We start from the raw sequence: 13,728 nt of genomic DNA, 5'->3' as shown, positions 1-13,728 counted from the left end.
TGGTGAAATGGGGACAGGATGGTGGAATAGGGCAGGACAGCAGCCTCTACAGCCATGAAGAGGACACAGGAGATAGGTTGATCCTCCAAAGTCAACTGACAGCTGGCCAAACCAGAGGGAAGGCAAAGCCAGGGCACAGCACTCACTGGGAGGTCACTGGCCCCCTTGCTGGAGATGCAGATCCCATTTTTTCCCCACTGGCTCTCCCTGGGGAGAGCTAGCATGAGCTGTTCCCGCACACCCCGGGCCTGCTGTCCCAGAACTGTCTGAGCATTATGAGAAATCGTACCCCAAACTGCCCCCCCCACCCTGGTAATGTAGCCCAAGGGCTGGTCTGAGGCAGCAGGAGAGGTCTCAGCCCTCTTCCAGAAGCCACCGGAGCAGGAATATGGGGGTCCTCCTGCCTCTGCCTGTGCCCTTGCCTGTGGTGGCACTTCCTTGGCCTCTTGTTGCAAGGACAATCACCACCTGCCATCAAAAATGCAGTGGGGAAAAGGGACACACATGAGTGTCCCCTGGCTTGCTCAGTCCCTGCTACACTGCAGTTCCACTCTTGGGTTGAGGCCACCAGGGCTCAGCGGTCACAAGTTTTGGGCAAATCCTGGTGTCACAACCTCCCTCCTCTTTTGCCACAGCCTGTAGGTATCACCGTGATGGAGCCATAAGCAATAAGATGAGACCCTCCCTCCCTGCAATGTGGGGGAGCCTGCAGCACCTCTGCCCTGCAGTGTGCATCACTGGAAAGTGTTGGCAGTGTGGGGTGACCCATGGGGCATGGGGAGCATGCTAGTGCCTGGCTTTGCCCACAGAGCTGGCCAGACCCACCCACCCCCCCCCACAGCCCCAGCACCTCTCCAGCACTCTGAGCAGGGTGTCTCTCAAGGGCTTGGCTCCCCATGAGCTGCAGGGTCCTCTCTGGCCACTGGCCACCAGTTTCTCAGCTTGGCACAGCTCTCTGTGCCATCACATAACCCCCACCATTGGCCATCCAGCCTCTGCTGCTGTCCCATGCCCACCCCAGGGATAGCCAAGCCCAGGTCCTCCAGCACCCAGGGTAAGGGAGCTCCAGCTCTGGTGATGCGTGCTCAGCTCTTTGAGGATGGTCTGTGGGAGACCCCAGTGGGGTCCTTTGTGGGACTGACCGTGGGCCACCATCTGGGCGAGCAGAACCAGCCTGCAGGGAGCAGGTGCCACCCAGCCCCTCCAAAAGCACTCATCCTTCCTCAGCAAGGAGTGCAGGGGTCCTGGGGTTCCCAGCAGGCCTACAAGGGCTTTTGGCCCTGAGACCTGTGCCCTGCCCAGCCTGTCCCTTGTTGAATGGCCACCCCAAGACACCAGTGTCCCCATTTGTCCCCCACTTTGTTCTGCTGTGTGCTTCCTTCTCGGTGTGACTCTGAAAGCTGTGTAGCTCCTGTTTACTCTAGATATCACTGCAAACTTTTGTTTTCTCAGCGTGTCCTTCCAGATGATACATATAAAAATACCTATACATAATATATATATTAAGGGTTTGTCTGCTCCTGGATCTTTTTGGTTTCATTCCCCTTGCATTGTTGTACAAGCAGTGCCGTGTGGTTCCCCTGGAGGTGGTCTGGCCTTTGTTTCCTCACCTTAGCCTTGTTGGTCAGTTTGTTTTTCTCTGGTGGTTTGTTCTTTCGATATTGGGGTTACTTTTTAAGGTGGTTTGTTTTGTTTTGGGTTTTTTTGTTTGGTTGTGTTGGGTTTTTTTGTTTTGTTTTGTTTTCCCAGTCACAGCGGAATTTAACACGTTTTCCTGTCTGAGTGCCATCTGGTTTTGTCATGGCAGCATCAAGGCTGCAGCACTCACAAGACAGCAATATGTAAACCAGATTTAACTAACCTGTTGCCGTAGAGAGGATTTACTGTGTTGGAAAAGAACCAACAAACTAATAAACATGTTAACAACCTTCTGTTCTCTCTTCAATGTGCTTCAGGGAAATTGGCCCAAGTTCATCCTGGGCCTTCTTCCAGAGATGACAAGGGGGGACACCTTGGCCACAAACCACACCAGGGACTGGACTTCACTGCCTGGAGAGGGGGACCAGGGTGGCCATCAAGGAGACCCCAGGGTGCATGTGAACAGGAGCTGTGGGTTGCTTTGTCTCCAGGTCAGCCATAGGCAGGGTGCCCTATATGCTGGGAGTGGATGGAGACTGGAAATCTCCCAGTTGTGGCCCAGCAAGATTGGATCCAAGGGATGCCCGTGGGGGAAGGAAAGACTCATGGGTGCACAGCTCCGGGCATGAGCAGAGCCCTTGGGAGACCCATTGTTCCTGTCCTCTTCCAGCTTGCGGGCTCCCTGTTTGACTCCCCATGGAGGTTTGAATGTCTGTGGTGGTTGAGGCCTGGCTGGAGGCCAGACGCCCACCAAAGTTGGTCTATGACCCCCCTTTGTAGTTGGACAGGGGAGAAAAATGTATATTGAGGGGTTTAGAAATCAGTGTAAGGACAGAGAGATCATCCTGTCAACAACGACACGGGCAAATCACACTCAGCACAGAGCGAAGGACAGAAAACTCTCTAATTGATTACGCTGCACTCCAGAAACAGCGAAACGGGAGTGGGGAGCGCGAGCAGATCTTAAAGCAACGCCAGCAGATCTTAAAACACTTTCCCCCCACCACTCCCTTCTTAGCAGACTTTAGTCAGGATTATGCTCCCTTCTTCCTCCCAGTGGTGGTACAGGGGTGCAGGGACTGGGAAAATGGGGTTCTCGGTCACTTCTTCATGAGCTGTTTTCCTTTTCCAGATCTTATAACACCTCTACCTCCCCTCCCACCCTTCCCTTCTTAGCAGACTTCACCCTAGTCATGATTTCACTCCCTTCTTCCCCCCGACAGCGTAGCAGGGGGAGGGGCAGGGACTGGGAGATGGAGGCTTTGGTCAGTCCCTTGCAAGTTGGTTTCCTTCTCGGCCGAGGGGCTGGGGGGGGGCATTCATTCCACACCCTCCCCCTGCTGCACCATAGGGTCTCACCCACAGCAGACAGTCCTCCATGAACTATTCCAATGTGAGTCCTTCCCCACAGGGCTTTATCTGTTCATCAGCTGCCCCGCCGTGGAGCACTGCTATGGTGGGCAGTCATAAATCCCAATGTCTCTCCAGTCCTCTGTGGGGTCACCAGCCTCCCCCCAGCAAATCTCTCTCTCTCGCTCATCTCTGTGTCTCTGCTTCTCTTCATGGGCTGCAAGTGCTGGCAGGGGCTTGACCCAACACGTGTTACAGCACCTTCTCTATGTCTCCACCTGCTCCATCCAGCATGGAGCCTCTCCACTGGCCACGGTCATGGGCTTCCTTCTTCTCGCACAGGACCTGAAGACAATGATGAGATGCCACATAAATGGCCAAAGACTGAAACAGAGCAAGACTATGAAGAGTGGAAAAAAGATCCTGGAACATGCTGCTAAGGCACAAGAGACAAGTAGGAGTCTCTGCAGTGCCACCTAGTAGTACAACTGCTGCTCGCTCATCATTTTAACTCTCCCTCTGCTCTAAGAAGAGTTCCCATAGCATAGGAGGGACAGCTACCTGGTAACCAGCTGGTTTTATTTATTAGCTGTTTAAGGATTTCAGAAGTTACTTGAAGTAAATTACACCGTAATTGAGGTGATTTTACAAAAGCTTGTCTGACCGTTCCCCAGGCTGGTACCTGAGCAGCTGGGGCATGACACAGAGTAGCTTCATTCTCTTGCTGCAAGAAGAATGATGTGTCAAGAGTAAAGAAACTGTAAGCTTTATGCTCTTGGGCCCCTGGCTAGGAGTAGTCTGTGAATAAAAGAGGGAGGGGACTAACGGTCCCTCATTGAACTGCAAAACCAGCAGAGGAATTAAGACTGATTTTTTAAAATTCTTTTTTTTTTTTTTTTAACTTTTAGCAGTACAACACTGCTGTACAGTTACACTGTAATGTAACTACATGTCTCTTATGTCTTCTGCCCTGGATGTGCACAGAGAAGTTAACTTTTATGACCCCTCATTTCAAAACAACCCAGAAAGCCCCAAGTGTCCCTATGAACCAAAGTAAGGCATCTGACATGTGAGCATTTCAATTTGAAACGTTGTCCCTGGCTGAGCTGCTCAGCAGTACATTAAGGGCTTGCCAAATGCCTCACTGCTGTGCATGCTGCCTGCTTACCAGGGTGACACCAATGGCACCAGGATCACAGTAGTCGACACCATTACCTGCTTTAGATGCCAGCGTGTGGCGCTGGGTCTTTCTGTCACACTTACTGACTCGCAGGTCGCCTGAGGTTTGGCCTTTCAGCACTTTGCAGAGCTGAAAACAAACTTCACAGGACACAGTGAAACACCCTGTAAGGCTGCAGAGGTCAGCTTCACTGGACCCCAGAGCTGTGTGATGGCTGCCAAAGGGGAAGGGACTCTATTAGGAGCAAAATAGCAATCCTGCTGGCCAGATGCACCTTCTCCTTGGAGAAGATGGAGAGGAAACACGTCCAAGACACCAGTGAGCATCCATGTGTTAGCCTCTTACAAAACCAGAAGAGAGGATAGCACCCGTTAGCTGGAAAATTAAACCTTCTGGCCATTTTCCTGTCACTTCTCCTCCCAAAACATAAAAAAGGAAATCATTTGAAGCCAACTTAATTAGCAGGAACTAATCTCATTGCAGACACAAGTTCTGAAACGGAGCTGTAACTGTGGAGTGGACTTGAACACTAACGCTTGATGTGCAGAGAAAGTGCTGGATAATGAACCCATGCAGAGTAAGAGCTGCAACAAGTGCCTGCCCTTTAAAGCCCAGTCTAATACATAGCAGAGGCTCTCAGGGTTGGAGAGGATCCAGCCTCCTACATTAGCATTATGTTGTTAAGACCTACTCAGAGATGCTTTGAGATGGGTTGGTGCAGGGATTTAAACCAGAGCTGAGAAATAGGCTTATTCCATTTTAATGGAATCTATTAGTATTCATTCAGAAATAGGCAGACCCATTAATAAAATACCATTTAGCATGCAGAACCACTGTGGAAGGAAAACATGAACAAAAGTGGGCCTTCACAGGAGGTGAGATATTGTCAAGATTATTACACTTGATTTTAATTCTTCTTCTCCCTTTTGATTCTGGAAATGCTGTGGAAGTCTAGAATTCAGGACTATGGAAAGGGAGAAGCATAACTTAAAAGATGACTAGACTAGTGTAAGCCAGGCTTACAATCTCTTTATTAGCAGCCAACACTTTTGCTAAATCAAGGGATGTGAAAGTCCATAAAGTCAAAGGCAGCTTCGCTGTGGTTTAATGCCTTTGCTGCCAAGCTAGTTAGAGTGGTACTGGATTCTGTGTTTCCTAAGAGCCTATCCAGCTCATGCTGAGTTTTGCAGAATCTAGAAGAGGAAGAAAGGAAACCACAGCTTTAATAAATAATGTTCTGCTTTTAGCTGAGAGATTGTAAGTGGCTCCAAACTCTTTATATGTCAGGGAAAAGTTTTAAATACAAAATAAGGTAGTATTGTAAAGAAAATGTAGAGTGTTAAAGAGCAAAGTGAGGGGGAAAAAGGGCTTCCACCTCCTAACTGGGACAAAGGCAGTCTGGCAACACCGCCTCCCTGCTACTGAACAGCATCAACACCTATTTTGCATGTCACACCTTATCAACTTCTCAGCCTTCAGGAAAGTTGTCAGGAGAAATAAAAAAAGCCCTCAACCTATAACTTACAAAATTAAGGGCTGCAGTCACAGACCATGAGAAGAACTTACAAGTTTTAAATAAAGTAAGGAAACTTAGTGTTTCCTTTAGGAAAACACTGTCATTTTACTGCAGTTCAGCTCCAGGTAGGAAGTAACAAGTACAAAGAATAGAAAGGTGACTGAATAGGGATTGGAACACAGCTGCCAGGGGCAGGGGGAAGTGGAGGGAAGACTGCAGGCATTTCTCACCAAAGAGGGGTTTGGGGGTGGGTTTCCCACTGCCGTCCAAAGGACACTGCTTAGTACCACAGAGGCTGAGAAGTTTCTGGTTTGAGAAGCAAAAGCCCACAATCCTGTTCACTGTTCTGAGCAAACGACCAAATAGCCACTGAAAAAAGTGTAACAAATCTCTGGAGTTGCCCACTCATTGCGGCTACCGAACTAAATAAGTCTATTTCCTTATGACCTAAGGCCATGTTAATGAGAAGTAATTCTTGTAATTAGAGACTCTGTGGTGGAGTATGAGCTACTGACCTTCAGATCCAAGTGGAGAATGTAATGCTGGTTCAAGTAGTGGACCTCGTGGTGCCCAGTGAGTGGAGACTTGGCCGGGTCTTGTGCAAGCTGTGGCTGGTGGTGGACTACTTGGTGTGCACTGCCTCTGTCTTCAACATCGTTCTGATCAGCTTCAACCAGCTCACCTCTGTCACCAAAGCGGTAAGGGCTGGGCGAGTGAGGCTGCTGCAAGGGCTCCACAGCTGCCCTTTCAGGGAGGATGGGATGCTTGGGGCACCTGGCTCTCGCACATCAAACACCACAGGAGACAGGGGGACTGAGGCAGCTCCCCTGTGCCCTGGAAATATTTCTGGGGTGATTGGCTTTGGCAGACAAGAAAATTGATTCTCGCTTGAATATGGGAAGAGGTACTCTGGTTTAGAAACAGGTACAGTTTGCACATGCTGCTGTTGCAGCTAGAAGGGAACAAGGTGTACTTATTTCCTCACCAGCCACACTTGGATAAGCTTAAGTAGTATTACCCAGCTGAAGCAGATCATGTCCCTCAGAACATAGCAGCACACCTGCTGGAAACTGATAACCCAAGCCAGCCTAGCTGCATCCTAGCACAAAGGGATTTCCTTGCAATGAGTATCAACCCCTCAGGGAAAGTTAGATGTATACAGCTGTGATGGTTCCAGAGAGACAGTGCTGAAATCAAAAGAGCTTCATTTTCACCTGGACCATCCTACCTCAGAGTATTTTGGATGGAGAAGAAAAAAAAATAAACCTGGTAATAGGTTTTACTCTTCTACATGCATTTTTTGCTTGCTCTTCAGCCTCCCGTTCCACCCACATTTCCTTAAAACATTAATTCACCTTCATTGCTCAGTTCCACTTGGAGGAAGTGATACATTTTTGGCAAAGCCATTTTAGTGGCGCCGTCCCAAATCTGACCCCAACTTCATCCCAGATTTCTGCATGAGAAATATTGTGCCTGTTTGTGGAAGGATCACTTTTAAAAGGCCAAAGAAAAAATTGCTGTAACTCTCCACTATCCATTTTCTTCCCCTGTTCCTTCAAAATCTTGTTGCTTACATTCATCCCCACAGTTCTCAGCCGCTCACCTTCCTCCTGCGAGAGGCAATGGGGCGCCGGTAGCGCTTCCTGTCAGCGTTCTGCCCTGAGTTCAGCTGAGCTCCGGCACCGGATTGCAGCGAGTGTGTCAGTGCCCCGCACTGGGCGCCATTGGTGGCGTATTGAAAGGCCCGGACAGCGATTACGATGGATCGAAGACACCTTTGATAACAACTGAGCAAGCTTTTATCCCCTCTCACGGCTGAGGCAGCAGCCTCCAGTCAGGTTTCTGGACTTGTCATTAATACAAGAACCACAACATTCCTATACAAAAGGTTGTCCCAGGGGCGTCCTTCTGTCTGCACCTTCCTTACCGTGACGCACAAATCACATCTCTACACGACCCTCTTTTCTACTTTTTCTCTTGCTTTTGCAGCTTCTCTCCAACGATGGGCATGGGTGCTGCCCTGACTGTGGTCCAGCGGGACCCTCATGTCCATTACCATGGTCAGGGCAAGGCATGGAGCAGTCTGGCCCCAAGAGCATTGCAAGAGAGGATGCCACTCCCAATTAGGTGCTCTCCAATTAACGCCTGCCAGGGGTTTATTGCAGCCAGCGTGTGCCTGCGGGCAGGCTGGGCTCTGCAAGGGGCTCCCGGCACCATTGCTGGCCCAGGGCAGCCCCGGCTTCGGAGAGGCACTCCGGTCACCGGTGGGACAGGGACATGGGTGGCACCCAGGGGCCCCTCACGCCCGGGCACCGTCCCCCTCCCCGGCCTGACAAGGTCACCCTGGGCAATGCCTACGCCAGGGCCGTGCCGGTGCCCTGACAATGGCCCCTTCCCCCGGTGCCCTGGGAATGCCCCGTTCCCCTGGACCCTCCGCTGAAGAAGCAGCAGATGTCGCTGGGGAGCCAAGTTGGACCCACAGTCTCTGGACCCCCCGTCTCCAGAACCAGCTCCCGCCGCCCCAGCCCCGCCCGGGACCCACCCCCCACCCCGGCCCCGGTGCGTCTCCGATCCCCAGGCAGCCTCCCCCCGCCCCCCTCCCACCCCCTCTCTTCTCCCATCTCGAGCGCTGCCACCTTCCTCTTCTCATAGGGCTTGTCATTCTGCGCCCGCACCACGCCAGGCGTCAGTGGCGCGGAGGTCGCTGCTATCACCACCACACCCCAGCGTCCAATGAAAACAACTTTAATGAACTTCGGGTCATTAGCACGCCGCTCCTCTGGTGTCACAGTTTTGTGTAGGTGGGTGCTGGGAGAGACATGGGGCTGTAGAAAATGGTTGTTGTGAGGAGCTGCTGGAATTCTCTGTGGCCCCAAAGTGTAAATATTGGGCCAAATTCGACAATGGTCAGCCGCCCCTTTGGCCTTGAATTGCCCAATGTTTACGCTTTGGGGCCACAGAGAATTCCAGCAGCTCCACACAACAACCATTTTCTACAGCCCCCATTCTGTCCTAGCACCCAGCTATGCAAAACTGCAACACCCGGTCACCTCTGAGCGGGGATGCCCCGCAGGTAGAACTCCCAAGAAACCGCTGCCCCCTGCCCGCCTGCTGCCGGGGGGCAAGAGACCACCAGCCGGCTGGCCACGGAAGCCAGCCCCCCCTCGAAGGACACAACCAGGGCAGAGCGCTTCTTCGGCTGCAAGCTCTCAGGGCCCCTCACAGTGAAGGCCGGGTGCTCCACAGCATACTGGAAGGCTGTGGCCTGGAGGAAGATGTTCTTGAAGGGGATGGAGACGGAAGAGCCGGCCTTGATGAAAAAAGGGCCCTGGGGCCTGGGCGGCAGGGCCAGGCCAAGCAGGGGGATGCTGTACTCGCCGCCCAGGGGTGAGGAGAGCTGCAGCACGGTCCTGGTTTCACCCAGCTGGCAGGGCTCAAAGGTCACATCCACGCTGACCTCCGTGCCCCTGGGGCCAGCGGCGACCGCGGTGATCTTTTGCCTTGTTTGGAAGTCCGGGGAGTTGGTCTGTACAGGGAGAGAAGAGAGAAGAGCAGGGTGAGGTGTCACAGCCAGCACCTTGGGAAGAAACTGATGGCCTCTCCACTGTAACAGGGGCCCTTTCCCTTCACCAGCTGCTGCACCCCCGGCCCCCCACCCCCTCAGGAAGCGCCCACAATGAGCAACCCTGGGAGACCTGAAACCCCAGTACTGGCAGGGACATGGACGCACAGGCACCACGGGACATCCTCGAGTGGCTCCGACAAGGGCAGCAGAGAGGGGCCTATGTCTCAGCACTGGTGGGAAGACCCACCCCTCACTCCACAGGCTCACACGGCCACCCCAAGCTCGAGGGGCACTATCCCTCGCCGGAGAGGGGTGATGCTGGCTAGAGGAGGTGGGCCCTGCTCACCTGGAGAAGGTAGTCTGTCTTCTGCTGGGCATAATTGATGATTTTGGTGGTGATGGTGTGACTAGAGCCCAGTGTGGTACAAAAGTAAAGAGGCTTCTCCGGCTTGCTCACAGTCGCTTTCAGGCGCAGGTTGTAATAGGAAGAGCCTAGTTCACTGCTCTGGAGCACCAGCTCCCCGGTGGTCTCCCCCGTTTTCAGGGGTAGGTACTCAAAGGCAAGATCAGCCTGGGAAGAATGAAAGGAAGAAGCCAGTGGGGCAGGCAGAGATGGGGAGATCGATCCCTGCTGTGCTCACGCAGTGCTGGAAGGCAGCCCGGCACCCTCTCTCCCTCCAACTCCCCCTCCGGCTCACAGCCCAGCTGCCTGCAGCCCTCCAACACTATCCCTGCTCCCAGATCCCCCCTCCGCCCAGGCTGCAAACACCCTGCTGCCGGTGAGGGGAGCACATTGCAAGGGGTGACACAGCAGACTCCAGCAGCACAGGGCGATTCCCACCTGGGATAGTCTCCCTCCCTGCTTCTCCTTCAGATAATCGGCAGGAGGAGCTGTCACCCTTGGAAGGAAGCCCTGCATGGTTCATGCCAGGAAGAAGGGCTGCGGGGCCAGGAGCGCGTGTCGGATGAGCGTTGTGCCTACCTGTGTCTGCGCAGGAACGGTGACGTGCGAGGGGACGCTGACATCGGGCACTTTGCAGTCTACAGCAAATGTCACCGGGACAGGCAGGGGGTTGTCCACCTTGACGGTGGAAGAGAGCCTCTGCCGAACAGGGGTGGTCATTTCCACAGTGCTGATGGGTCCCGAAGCGGTGGCCTTGAAAGCCACTGTATAAAACAAGTACTCCTTGGTCGCCTCGTTAAGGAAGGTCACCTGAATCAGAGGAAGTAGAAGGGTGGTCAATCTGCACAGAAAACCCACACCAGATGGGCTAAGCCAGCCCAGAGAGAGCCCCTCAAGCTCCACGGAACAGGCATGAGCAGCCACCGAGGAAGAGTGCCAAGGCCAGGGGAAGCACATGTGGCATTTCCATGTTGTTCTCTCCCCACTGCCCCTTGCTTCCAGCTCGACAGTATCCTGACCCCCCCGTGCTTAGTGACACCCTGCAGAGAGACTGACCCAGGAGCGGGCTGCGCGGAGGGGCTCAGTACCCACCCAAGACACCAACAACAGGTCCCATCAGTGGGCACGTGGAGGCATGAAGAACACGCGTGTGGCTTCTCAGTGAGCAGATGGCTCCTTGATGGGCCCCATGGCCTGCTGCCCATGCTTACCGTCATGTTGAAGACTCCTTCCTTGTAGGAGAGGAACGTGAGCTTGTAGTTCTCCGTGGCGGAGCCTGGCACATCGATGTATTTCAGCCCTTCCAGGACAGAACTCTTATCCCCGTTCTCTGGTTCGGTTATGTCCACTACCACGAGGAACCTGCGGGCAAGAAGGACACAGCAAAGGTCAAGGGGAAGGACTCCGTAGGATGCCCATCATGTGGGGTACAACACAGCCCCTCTCATCCTCAATGCCTCAGGCAGAGGGAATCAGCGCTTGGAGGAAAGTCCTCCCAGATGCCTACAACCAGGAATAGCTCAAGGAGAGCAGAAAGCTCTCAGGAAGGAGCTTCCACAGGCAGCAGGATACCCTTCCCTGTGCTGCTGCAAGGATCACTGATGAGACGGGAGTTCCTGGACTGGACTCACCTCTGTGGTCTGTTCAGCCAGTTGGAGACGGGGATGAGCTCTGTGTAGGAAGTCCTACACGGAACCTCCCGGTAAATGTTCCCCGAACACTTTGGGGCCTCAGCACTGCCTTGCAGGAGGTAGTACAAGCCTGTCCCATCCGGCAGCGGGAAGAAGATGAAGCCCTAGAGACAAGCAATAGGTGGAGTGAGCTCTCCCGCTCTCTGTCCAGCCCCATTCCTGGCTTCCAAGCGTGCCCACAGTCCCAGGTCTCAGGCCACCACCTCCGAGTGGGTCCGGCTGGCAGAGCCGTGACCGCAGCCCTGTCCCCTGTGCAGGTGGAGATGACAACGTTGTACCTACTCGGGCTGGGGCAGCTACAGGACGCTGAGGCAGCGTGTCTGGGCAAAGCGAGGGAACGCCAGCCCCGCAGCAGAGCTGCTCTGCACGCCCCAACACTCCTTTACCTGCCTTGCTGACATGGGGACACCTGTCCACGCCTCGGCCCACCAGCCTTTCGCTGCATTTTCACTCCCCTGCCCAGCTGAGGAGGGGGGGTGACAGAGTGGCTCTGGGTCTCATTTCCCACCTGACTGCTCGTGGCGAGGGGGGCACTGAGGAACAGCAGGGCAGCTTGGGCCCCCGGTTCCCTGCGTGCTGGAGAAGTGGTCATCCAGATGTCCTCCTTTAACTTTACCCACGCCTGGCCTCCAGCCCCCAAGAAGCCCAGCTTCAAACACAGACCACAGGATGATTTCTGCTTGGATGGGACACCTCTGAAGGTCATCTCATCCAACCTCTTGCCCAAAGCTGGGCCAGCTACCAGGGTCGCTAGGAGAGTCAGTGTGCTGGCACAGACCTCGTGCTTCTTGCTCTCCGAGCTCATGGTTAGGGGGCTGTAAGTGATGTTGTAGGGCTTGTTTTGTTGATTGGCTTCTAGATGGAAAATTCCAGGGCCCTTCCAGTGTTCCCCTTCCAGGATGGGCTGGACGGTGCAGGCCTCGTTGCTTGGGTTGGACAGGAGGACGGTCTGGCTGTGCTCCTCGCGCACGTTGCATGTGAAAGTCAGTGTCTGCAACAGAGGGACACAGAAGCTGCTTGGTGGCACTGAGGAGCCCCTTCCACTCGTCTCGGACTCCTGACAAGCTCTACGCCAGCTCCTGGAGCACAGGGAGCCGCTTTGCTTGTCGGGTCACAGCTTTTGGAGTAAATCAAGTTGTTTGTTCTTAAAGAAAGGAGAGGAATGAGTCTTGGCCATGCTGGGTGAATGCTCTGCTGCATTCCAAGGAGGGGAGAGAGAAAATGGAGAGTCCCGGCAAGAAACTCCCCTCTGCAAGGACAAGCTCTGCAGCCACATGGGCTGTGCTGCCCCTGGGCAGCCTGAAGAGCAGCTCTGGGCTCTTAATCATAGAATCCCAGCATCTCCTGAGTTGGGAGGGACCTGTAAGGCCCATCGAGTCCAGCTCCTGGCTCCACACAGGCCCAGTCAAGTCAAAACATGGGACTGAGGGCATCATCCAGACCCTTCTTGCCCTCAGCCCAGCTCAGGGCTGTGACCGCTTCCCTGGGGAGCCTGTGCCAGTGCCCACCCCCCCCCCTCAGTACAGAACCTCTTCCTGACACCCAGCCTAACCCTCCCCTGGTGCAGCTTCATGCTGTTCCCTTGGGTTCTGTCCCTGGTCCCCAAACAGAGGAGATCAGCGCCTGCCCTTTCACTCCCCCTTGGCTGGAAGCGATAATTTGAGAGCAAGAGGCAGCTGCGCCCTCCTGCAGCATTCCCGAGGGCCAGGAGCCCGGCAAGCTGCATCCGTGTGCCCCAAGAGCTGGGTGCAGAGTCTCCTCCCACTCCTAAAGCTATGGTATAGCTGGGGTCTCTCCCAAGAGCCCCACAGGGTGTCCCTGAGGTGCTCGCTGGAGGAGCAGAACCTTTAACAAAGGAGGGAAAGCAATTTCAGGGCTCAGAAACATTGGGAATCCCACCCAGCAGATTGCTCTGGGACTGAGGCATGGCAACAGGCAGGAGGAAGCGGCCTCCAGTCCCTGCCCTGGGACAGACATGGTTCAAAGGGTGTGGGGTAAGGTGGGGATCCATCCCGATTCTGCTCGGGTTACCTCTCTGATCACAGGGGTCTCCACGCAGCATCCTGCCAGCGTAAGCCGGAGTGGCTGACTGCCCTGGATGAAGCACTGCAGACCCTCGTATTGGAAAGCAGGGCTCAGTTTTGAGGGGTGGAAGGTCACAACGAAGGGGACGTCCATGCCAGGGGTGATGTAACCCTCTGTGGGGCTGATGGAGAAATCCGGCTTGAAGCTCTCAACGTCCCACTTGAACCTGGCCAAGGAAAGCACAAGGATCAGAGGAAAGGATTAGGAAGGGGGGGAGGCTGCAAACACAGCATGCTGGTTCCAAGCTTCTTGTGGGCTTTTCCATGGGATCTCAGGCACGGTGCTGAGACACCTGGCAAC

At 54.1% G+C, this 13,728-nt stretch overlaps 2 protein-coding genes across 2 annotated transcripts in view; both read right to left on the bottom strand.

The window, feature by feature from the left end:
- The window catches only part of LOC311196741 (protein NDRG4-like), a gene marked incomplete at both ends in the record, with an annotated part of 721,213 nt that overhangs the window by 605,320 nt on the left and 102,165 nt on the right, over positions 1-13,728 (bottom strand).
- The window catches only part of HYDIN (HYDIN axonemal central pair apparatus protein), a gene marked incomplete at its 5' end in the record, with an annotated part of 78,253 nt that continues 72,938 nt past the window's right edge, over positions 8,414-13,728 (bottom strand). The window contains 8 exons of the mRNA XM_084270367.1: positions 8,414-8,509; positions 8,587-9,210; positions 9,596-9,820; positions 10,232-10,462; positions 10,864-11,014; positions 11,284-11,447; positions 12,122-12,334; positions 13,375-13,594. Coding sequence (XP_084126493.1) covers positions 8,731-9,210; positions 9,596-9,820; positions 10,232-10,462; positions 10,864-11,014; positions 11,284-11,447; positions 12,122-12,334; positions 13,375-13,594 — 1,684 coding nt within the window. The 3' untranslated portion in view covers positions 8,414-8,509; positions 8,587-8,730. The remainder of the gene's footprint in view (positions 8,510-8,586; positions 9,211-9,595; positions 9,821-10,231; positions 10,463-10,863; positions 11,015-11,283; positions 11,448-12,121; positions 12,335-13,374; positions 13,595-13,728) is intronic.

Source organism: Gallinula chloropus (genome assembly GCF_964237585.1).
Source record: "Gallinula chloropus genome assembly, chromosome: 13".
Classification (NCBI taxonomy): Eukaryota; Metazoa; Chordata; class Aves; order Gruiformes; family Rallidae; genus Gallinula; species Gallinula chloropus.
Note: the sequence above shows the minus strand (reverse complement) of the source record. Positions and strands in the feature narration are given on the sequence as shown.